We start from the raw sequence: 10533 nt of genomic DNA on the forward strand, positions 1-10533 counted from the left end.
ATGGACAATTTCTCTTTAGAGAAAAGTGAGAAGGGTGGGTGAGGTGATGAGTGCTGCACAGTCGGAACAATGATGTCATTGGTTTCTTGAGTGCTACTGAAAGAAGGTCATAACCCCTGTGACATGAGGATTGTGACACAAAAACAGCTGTTCCCTCTGACATACTGCCTTAGTCTTTTCAGTAGCGGTACTGGGAAGACAGAGTGAGAGGCTGTCAGGCCCATGAGGTGCAGGCGCAGGCCTCATCAGTGACATACATAAGGAGCACTTTAAGATTTTGCTAACAAGGAAGCCACATTGTTGCAGGGTGAGGTCAACAGGGTGTCATATTGCTCCTTCACTGAGAAACTTGGGGATTATTCTTCATTTATCAAAAGAGAATGGCAAATCTGTGCAAATCCCTGACCTGTCGTCACAATAGGCTGGTGAGAGCGCAGGAGAATTGGCAATCACTCTGTCATTTTCTGATGTGAAACCCTGAATTGAGTGATGATAGAATAGAGTAAAAGGGCTCATTTGAGACTTTGTATATCAAGTGGAGACAATCAAGCCAGGGACAAATACCAATTTGATCACACTTTGTATACTACCAGTACAATGGAAGCTTTAGAAAAAACTAGAAAACTTTCTCTATTCATTCATTCTCAGGATTAAAGCAACACACTAGCACAGAGAGTAGTCTAACACTGCTGATGGTCCTTGGTAACTGCTGAGCTCTGTAATTTCAAGCTTTCCTATGAGTCATTGCTGCGAGCTGCCCCCTGCTGCTACACATGCACACACAAATACACACACACACACCACAAAGATACTGAAATCAACTTCAGCATGCAGTGCAGTATAGGGATCCACATCCAGGAAATATCTAGCGGTCGACCAACCAGACTAATTTAACAGCCCTGGAAAATGTATAGACAAAATCCATTTAAAAAGCCATGCACTTTTGAAGCAGACCCATAATTGTTAGCTTTCCAACATAATGAATGTGCTCTCGTTTTAGAATTTGGCAGCGAGTTCTGCATAAACGTACAAATCAACAACAGATCACAGGGTCATATTAAGTGATAATATGATGCTGTGTGTAATAAAACATCTTCTCCTGACGTGCACTCATTGGTTAAAAGAGAGAAGTAAATTAAGTAAATGATTATTCATCATGAGTCGTGTATCACCTGCAGTATGTCATTGTACTCTGATCTGTTTCCAAAATTAGGAGATCATTAGATTGTAGGGTCAGACAAGAATAGTTGTAGAAACCTTTCCAAAGCCAAAAACGCAAAAGTACAAGTAATGCATATTATGAATTGAAACATAGTTATGAATAATATATTACTATTACCAAAATGTTATATATTGTTCCTTTAAGCTGCAAATGTTAGTATGTCCAGCTAAGTAGCTTACAACAGTGGTAATTTCCAAAACCAAGGAACACATCATTAACCAACTACATTATGTGGGATTATAAATTAAGCCCCCATTCAGGCCCAACATGTGGGAGCCAAGAAGCTATATGAGAATTGAGGATGAAGTTAACAGGTCTGTCCTGCTCTTTATTTGATTTTGTGAAGCATACACACTTCTTCACAGGGTTATTGTTGTCAGACAAGTCAGCTGACAATAAAGTCCGCTAGCGGCAGTTGTAATTTCAGCCGACAAAGTGGATAGTTGCTTGCTAGCAATGAGAAACCGTTTTAACTACTTCTGTGTGAAATCAAAGAGCCATTGTTTCCGAATGTTACTATAAATTTTGAGTAGTAAATCTGGTGCTGTTATCATCATCAACCAGGCTAGACTGGAAAGCGTAGGCGTAGCAACAGTAACTAAGAGGGGTGGAGCTTAGTGAATGGTCAGTTGGGGACCAAAGTCAGAAATAAAAACGGACGAAATTAAATTAAGATCTAGCAGCAGGTACTTCCCCACATCAAGTGCATTACAAATCACACACAATGGCCTAAAACAAATAATCCAAGAGTGGCTGTTGGGCACTAAGCCAGGTATTTCCTGGGTAAACCTACAGTTATAATCACATTTCAAATGTCAACAGGCGGTATTAGACATCACATGTATTGCTCGTTTTTACGTTGTTTAGTTGCCACTGTATGTAGGTATAAACCTAGATCGTCTGAGTGTGCTGACAGCACTTTTATCTCCTCACTGCAACTAATGTACATACTCGCACAACTGGTTGTACCATCCATATGCCCTGAAGTCTCAGATAAATCCCAAGCCAAACATGTAACTATGCATTTATGTAAATCTAAATATGTCCTGCAGCTGTTTTTCTGTTATTCGTTCCAATTAAAGTTAGCATGCCTGAGGTAGCACATGGAAAATATTAAAAAAGAGGCCTTGTTTTTCATATGATATGCCTCTTTGTGTCACAAACACCCTCTAGTACTGTAAATGGAGCACTCACCTGAGTTGCACTACTTTTGGTCCATGGTAATAAACATTCAGAGACGAGGGGGGAGAGGGTCGATGCAATAAGCTCAGGGAAAGGGTTTGGAACAGGGGAAGAGAAGGACTCCTCTTTGTCCTTATTGCTCCTGCAGGACAAAAAAAACACAGAGAGAGAGAAAGAAACAGATGCTGTATGAAATGTGGCAAGCATTGTTCACATCTTATTTCATAATCTATATGAAATCCAACCGTTTTTCAAAAGTGCCAAGTATGTCAGGCTGAAATTTTGGGTAGAAAATGATGCGCACGTCTATAATATTGTCTAAAAACATGTTTCCATAGTGTATTTTGGGTTGAATATCACTCACTTAAAGTATCATACCGTTATACAGAAGCGTCAGTGACATGTTGGATCAAGCAGATGCAGAATTAGTGTGATATTGCAAGAAACTTGTGGAGAAATTGCGGTGGAAAATCAAGGTTTTAAAAAAAACAATGGATCACTTGTTTCCCTATTTTGCCCGTCAGAGTCAGTCCAGACTGTAGCATCATAATGACGTATTAGACTTTATGCTGGACTAATTTTGCAGCCTGTAGCTTGGAGAGCTGTTACAACATATTTCTGGTGCCATGTAGAGTGTAAATGAAGGCTGTCTGTCTCTGCATGGACTCCTCCTGCTCTCAACTACCAGACGACACACCCCACTCACCGTCAGACGTTTGATAAGATAATGCACATGTGAGATCACAATATAGGTCATTTCATATCTCGATAACGATGTATATCACGATATAACATGTTTTTCTGTTCAATTCAATACATAAATAATCTATATGTATGAAATAACCACAAACTTGAGTGCAAAATGAACAAACCAGTTTTAAGTGAAATTATAGAGAAAAAAGAAATAATAGAAACCTAGCCTTAAGAAAAACATACAATAGACATTTTTATAGTCATATTGCTCAGCCCTAATAACTATAAGAAATACATAGATCAATAGGAGTGTAAGAAAATATCAAAAAGATCAAATATCGTGATATTGTGTTTTGTGATACTGTATCGATTCTCAAAAACACTATCAATTTTTAATTAATAGTTTATATGCAAAGATTAACTCAGTCAATAATTTATTTCCTTTGCAAAGATATGCACCTTCTCGGTGTATGTGCCCTCTCAAAGTAGTGCTATCATGTTGCATGTTACAGAGAATGTGATTCATGCAAATGCAGATCCCACTGTTCTGATTGCAGGAAAAAAGTTTTTTTACTCAGATTTTATGCATATACGGTGGTGTGTTGTTTATACTATGACAGTTTTCCTAAAATTAAATTAAAAAATTGCAATATATCGCCTTGCCTACAGTATCGCGATATATTGAATTGTAACCCCTGTATCGTATCGCCAGATTCTTGCCAATACGCAGCCCTAATGATTAATGAGTATTTTTTGTTTGGCGTAGTAGCCAGGATGTTTTGTTCTTTACTCCTAAAATGCATAACTCCTAACATCTGAATCAATCAAAAAAAAGATAATCTACAACGATAACACACGATGAGGTCAGAGAGATTTAGATTTCGGCACAGTTGCAGATGAGAGGGCCTCAGTCTGTGAAAGGTGCCGTTCTCTGACTGACGCTTTCTTTACTGCTCTGTAAACACAGCAGTTACTGAGTTACTAATTATCTCCCACAAACTAACAGGTGCTTGATTTGATTCCAGGTCTTTAACTGCACTGTTGAAATCGTACATTACACTCCATCGACAGCTGCGTTCGGGTCGAGCTCATTGTGTTTACAGGTACAAAGTCTACACTACAGCTTTCAAATAGACGCCTGTGTCTGACTCCTGCAAGTACAAAGAGTGTACTATTCTTCTGCAGGGCGGCTCACATTGTAAAGTGTACAGTAGAAAACTTTCAGATTTAGTGCAAATCTATTTTAAATGAATAAACAGACTGGTGTCATTCATGACAAGTGCAAAGAACCTACCTGTTCCCCTTGCAGAGCGCAGTCCTGATCTTCTGGGCATTTGGTGTTGGTAAAGGAGCTCGCAAAGGGATGAGGGCTGGGCTGGGAAAGCCACTCACATTACCCTTACCACTGTGAAAAATCTCTGCTTTCTCTCCGAGGCTTCCAGAAGTGTGTATCCCGTCCAGCGCGTTATTCATATCACTCATGTGGGCCGGCTAAATCCAAGGCATCATCTGGAGCAGAGAGAAGAGACGAGCGGTTGGACTGGAGTGTGTGCAAAGCTCAGTTAGAGCAGGCGGGCTGGCTGATGGGGCTCCTCTGCTTACAGCCCAGCAGAGCGCACACACACACACACACACACGCACATGCACAGGCACACACACACACACACACACACACACACACAAGTCTCTCTGGCTCATCTGCTGCCCACGAGGCTGGCCCAGTGGGGCAAAACGATCCCTCCTACCCAAACATGATCCACCACAATAAAGATATTTTTAAACACAATGACTCCCAAAACAGCCCTCCGTGCTCTGACACAGTAGTGTACTAATAATTTGTTGAGCCTCAAGTCTTTTGTTAATATTGTTCCTTTAATTTCCCATTTTTTTTTTTATATAGTTCCCTTTGCAACCTGGAAGGCATGAAATGTGCATACAAGGCACACTTACACAAAGGGGGGGTGTCTTTAGCTCAGTAATGAGTCTGCCAGCACTATAAAACAATCTGTCCTTTTGTCATGGACTTCGCACAGGGAATCCAAATTGCACTTTAAACTTAGTGCATTTTAGAGAGTATGTGGTTGTGCAGAGAGGATTGGTTGTGTTGTGGGCTGTGTCATTCAGTGACAGGCTCCATGTGGGGGATGGTTGGGATGATAACATCTTTCTGAAAGGTAATGTGTAACAGAGTCTGACCAGGGGAGGACAGGCTACTGGAGATACAGACAGGCTAACAGGGCAGCAAAGGGTTAAAACAATACCTCACTACATTAACAGAAGACAATTTGATTACTTTGGTAAATGTGACAAGCTGGTGCGGTGGTCAGTGGGAAGAAATACAAGGAATACAAAGAGTAAGGAAACAGTAAAACGTTGCATTTCAGAATGATACAAAATGTATTTCATCTTCCTCAATGCATATATATTTGCTTTATTCTCAAAGGAAAAAGTTTGTAATCGGTGAACTGATACAAGGACAAGAAACCCCAGGCAGCATGAGAGGGCCAGAAATAACCCATAGCCTGGAACACATTCTTTTGGTATCAGTCAATGCAAATGCTAATTACATTGGTGTAGGATGAACGCCAAATCTATTTTAGGGACTTAATAACAGCGTTTCGCAAAACTCTAAGACACAGTTTTTAAAAAAAATATAAGTTGCACTAAGAATTACTGCAAAGGAAACTCCTGCCTGACAAACTGACAAATATAGTTCTTATAGTTGTTTTACCGTAATAGTACAACAAATTCATTCCCTCATATTGACGACTGATGATTGATTGTCCTTGCAACATGGGGCATTGTTCCAGCCTCCTTGTTAGCTCTTGTGCACACATGCTATAGTATAATGCAGTGCAAATAAAAAAACATGAGTTTGTCAGGTCATGGCTTATATATATATATGGACCACCTGGATATGGTTTTATTTTTAACATTTTGTACTTTAATACATTTTGGCATTATGTTTACACTTTCGATTTTTTAAATGACTTTACTTTTGGTACAGAACTAATACAATCATCATTAAATGATTGATCGTTACTGTAAGTTACATTATTTTGTCTTTAAATAATGAATAGGTTATGTTTTAATTAGGGCTGTCAATCGATTCAAATATTAAATCAAGATTATTCACAATTAATTGAAAATTAATCACATTTTTTCTGTTCAAAATGTACCGTAAAGGGAGATTTGTCAAGTATTTAATACTCTTATCAACATGGGAGTGGGCAAATATGCTTGCTTTATGCAAATGTATGTATACATGTATTGTTGGAAAAATCAACTAACATCACAAAACAATGACAGATATTGTCCAGAAACCCTCACAGGTACTGCATTTAACATAAAAAATATGCTCATGTCATAACATGGCAAACTCAAGCCCAACAGGCAACAACAGCTGTCAGTGTGCTGACTTGACTATGACTTGCCCCAAACTGCATGTGATTATCATAAAGTGGGCATGTCTGTAAAGGGGAGACTCATGGGTACCCATAGAACCCATTTTCATTCACATATCATGAGGTCAGAGGTCAAGAGACCCATTAGTATGACATGGTTTAGGTTTGGTTTACGTTTTTTAGTTTCATATGATGCCAGGATCTTCACTCTAGCTTTAAAACTGAGCCCGCTACAACCTAAATATCGCAAGTTGCGTTAATGCGTTAAAGAAATTAGTGGCATTAAAACAAATTTGCATTAACTTTGACAGCCCTAGTTTTAATAACACTTTTTTCAATTTTATTTTTAGAAATCCCACCCCATTGGAACAATTCTGTATTAAATGACAGAAGCAGTTTTGGCCCCATCGTACTTTAGCTAAGCGCCAAAAATGACATCATGGACAGACACACACTAATTGGTCTAATGAGGCCCTGGTTGCTGCCAATGACCCTCATCAGCTCTGCTTTCAGTGCCACAGCACCAAGAGTGCCTCAATTTAGGAGTGTGCTTGCCAACCATGGTGCTGATTGGCAGGTTTGTAAGATGTGTGTAGTAGAGACACTATTTCCACTGTTGTTCTGATATATAGTTCAGATAAAAAAAAAAAGAAAAGTGGGGTAACAGCAGCTCATCCGTGCTTAATCACTACTCCAGTCTAGGAGTCACCTCCTCACTTCTGCTAAGACCATCCTGCAGGCCACCCCTCAGCAGAGCATAGACAAGGTGGTGGAAACTGGATATTCCACCTTGCTATCCAGTTGTCAGTGGTGTGGCCAACAACCTACCACTACTGTTGGACTCTTAGGACATTTGCTGCAGTCTACACGTCTTCTAGTTTATCCCCACCATAGTTCAGCCAGCTCCCCCAGAGCGCCCTGTGACTGATACTCTCCCCAAAGTCTGGAGGATCCCATTACCACATTGTCTCCTCATGGGGATGCTCTCAAACCATGAAGGAGGAGGACTGAGTCATAGCAGGAGGGGTTGACCAGGCATGTGTAGCTCACTGCCCCCCCCCATTGGCTTGATGAGCCACACAGTGGAGGAAGGTGGAACTGCTAGGGACTCACGCTGCACGGTCATTCTGGCCATGGACACGTTCGCTGAGTTACAAATCACATACTTTTTCTTTTTACTTTTAGTAGGCTACATACTGCAGCTGCCCTTACAATGTACGTACTGTTGCATGCACTACGCATACAATTGGGACATACTACTTCTTCATAAACATTGCACCTTGAACTTTAACCCTCATGCTCCTCATATATCTGCTGCACAGAGGATTGTTGGTCAGAATAGCCAGAAAAGCATGCTGGCTTGCATACTGCAAAATATGACCGGATGTAGTGGGACATCCTGGTATTTTCGGTGTACTTAACATACTATGTATTGGGACATATTACATATTTTTCTGGCATACTAAATAGTATGGTGGTATGTGTTGGAATGCACGGCATAATTGTAAGCAGAAATGTCTTTGTGGACAGGTCTTCACTACTATGAAGTGCTGTCAGAGGCGTGATAGGCATGGTTTATGTTGTCTCAGACTGAAAAGGTGTGCACTCTGTGGGTTCACCAACTGATCTTGAGTAGTATAACTCTGACAAAATCTTTCATGCTAAAGAATATCATGAGTTTAAGTCAAGCTACAGCTGTCCAGTTAAGCTCGATGCACTCCGTCCATCTCATGAAAAGGAAAGGTTACTACATGTGTGCACTCTTTCGGTTGGCTTATGTGGAATGCAATGGAGTGAAGCATAGCAGCTGTTGGAAACTACCGGGAGAGGGCGGTTAGGTTAACACTTGTGCTGCTGCAGCAGCAGCTTCTTTACAGACAAAATCCACGCTGGCCCATTCATAATGTGAGACAGCAGTGATCATGTCACTTCTCACCACTTCCAAGAATAATTATTGTGCGTATTCTGAGTTGCTGCTACTACGTGTAGCTGCCATTTCTCATTTTTAATTAATTGAATAATTTCTGGTTATAAAAAGTTGTTGAGAAGCAAGGACAACTGACAGTTTTCCAGCGAGTTGTCTATGTTAAAAGGCTGAAAATGTCCAAAAATAAGCTACTGTGATACAGTACCAATGTGGGTTTCTTCTCCTGTTTTGAGAACAGCAGTAGTTTTGATGCAGGCACCTTGGTGACATGGCATCTAATTTGAAAGTCAAATAATTGTTTTTTCAATGACACACTACTGTGTAATGTCCTCTTGTCACTGAATTGCTGAAGGAACACAGAATATGTTGTTGAAGAGGGTTCAGTCAACACCATTTGTCTGGGAAACAATTTCATATATGTTTTTGCAAGTGGCAGTAATTCTGATTTAGATCTACTTGAGGTAAATTAATTGTACATGATGAAAAGAAAATGTTAATTATAAGAAGTTATATTTACGTGTAACTGCATTTTACATGAAAAGTGTATTTTGTTTATATCTTATTTACAACTCAAATCTCTTCATGCACATGAAAAGCAAACGTTGGCTGTTCTACTGTATAAACACTGACGGTGTCAAATTCAACACCTTTGGTTGACGCTGTTATAATGAGATATGTTGCTATACAGTAGCATAGAAATGGCTATTCTGCTATTCGGTACAGTTGGACGGTGTTAACGTTAAATTAGCTTTAATTTTAAAAGATAAATGGTTTGATAACAGCCTGTAAATGTGGGGGAGGTCTGCATATTTTATGTAGAGACATGTAGGAGAAACTAGCACGACCTTGATGTGAACCTTTAACCATCAATGCTTTGTTTTGTTGGAAGAGTTGAGAAATGCCAACGTCAGGGAAAGGGCAGTGAACGTTACATACTGTTCTGTTGTGCAACTATTTAGAAAACATTGACTTTCTGGCTGTAATTTAAATTTACATTTGCAATTCAATAAAATAAATCTTAAGGTAAATATTCAACAACAACAAAACTACACGAAAATGCACGGTGCAAAATCACAATCCTTCCTGCTCCCTCTACACCAGCTTGAACCAACTATATAGTTTTAAATGTGGACTTTTTTATTACTAATTTTTTTTTTTTACAGCTGTTCTTACCTTGTGCCTGTTCAAGTGGAGTCTCCAATTCCAAACCTTGACACCTGGTCTTCATGTCGTTGCTGCTGTGTGTAATAAGACTCACTGTTCACACGTGTACCTCAGGTGCTCTACTGTAACGCGCCCTACATCACACACTGTCATCACCTTTTACCTGTTGTGAATAACCGGCTGTATTCAACGGGATCAGCAGTTTATGCAGAAAAAAAACAAACAAACCTGCGTTATTTATTTATGCACTCATTTAAAGCTGCAGTGCGTAGAAATGGAGCAAATATGATTTAAAAAAGTTATTTTTATAAAATGACTATATCCTGACAGTAGTGCATGAGACAGGTAATCTGAAAAAAATGATGTGCCTCGGTGTCCTCTGGTGCTCCTAATGGCATCTGCAAGATTTCACAGACCGGAGGAAAACAACCAATCAGAGCCGAGCTGGAGCCTTGCCGTCTCTGAGCAGCTGTCAATCACTCTGGAACTCCGATCAAACGGTCAAACTAGGCAGCGCTGATCAAATATGAATCAATATTCTGTTACTGTAATGCCTATTTCTCACCTCAAATGTTTTTAGAAACATCTTGTACTGCACTGTTTATCTGTAAAATGAGCTGGCAGCCATGTTGAGATCAGTTGAGGAAATACCAAGCACCGCCCACCAGCCGGAGCAAACTTTCTCATTTTACAGCTAAACAGTACACTACAAGATGTTTCTGAAAACATTTAAGCTGATAAATGGGCATTACAGTAAGAGAATATTAATTCATATTTGATCAGCGCTGCCTAGTTTGATCGGAGTTTGCGAGTGATTGACAGCTGCCTCCGTTGAATGAACAACCAATAGGAATGCTATCTCTCTGAAATGACCTGTGATTGGTCAAAGTCTCCCGTCACGAGCTAGATTTTTTAAAGCCTGAAAACAGAGCCATGAGGAG

At 39.9% G+C, this 10533-nt stretch overlaps 1 protein-coding gene across 2 annotated transcripts in view; it reads right to left on the bottom strand.

Moving 5' to 3' along the window:
* Positions 1–9736, bottom strand: part of grb14 (growth factor receptor-bound protein 14) — a 34959-nt gene extending 25223 nt beyond the window's left edge. The window contains exons 1-3 of one of the 2 annotated variants that reach the window (XM_037790647.1): positions 9602–9736; positions 4392–4606; positions 2417–2546 (exon numbers count right to left, since the gene is read on the bottom strand). In XM_037790647.1, coding sequence (XP_037646575.1) covers positions 2417–2546; positions 4392–4579 — 318 coding nt within the window. In that variant the 5' untranslated portion in view covers positions 4580–4606; positions 9602–9736. Of the gene's footprint in view, positions 1–2416; positions 2547–4391; positions 4721–9601 lie in introns of those variants that run through there. The other variant, XM_037790646.1, reaches the window with a different exon arrangement.
* Between the last annotated feature and the right edge of the window lie 797 nt (positions 9737–10533).

The sequence above is a fragment of the Sebastes umbrosus genome, chromosome 13 (genome assembly GCF_015220745.1).
Source record: "Sebastes umbrosus isolate fSebUmb1 chromosome 13, fSebUmb1.pri, whole genome shotgun sequence".
Classification (NCBI taxonomy): domain Eukaryota; kingdom Metazoa; phylum Chordata; class Actinopteri; order Perciformes; family Sebastidae; genus Sebastes; species Sebastes umbrosus.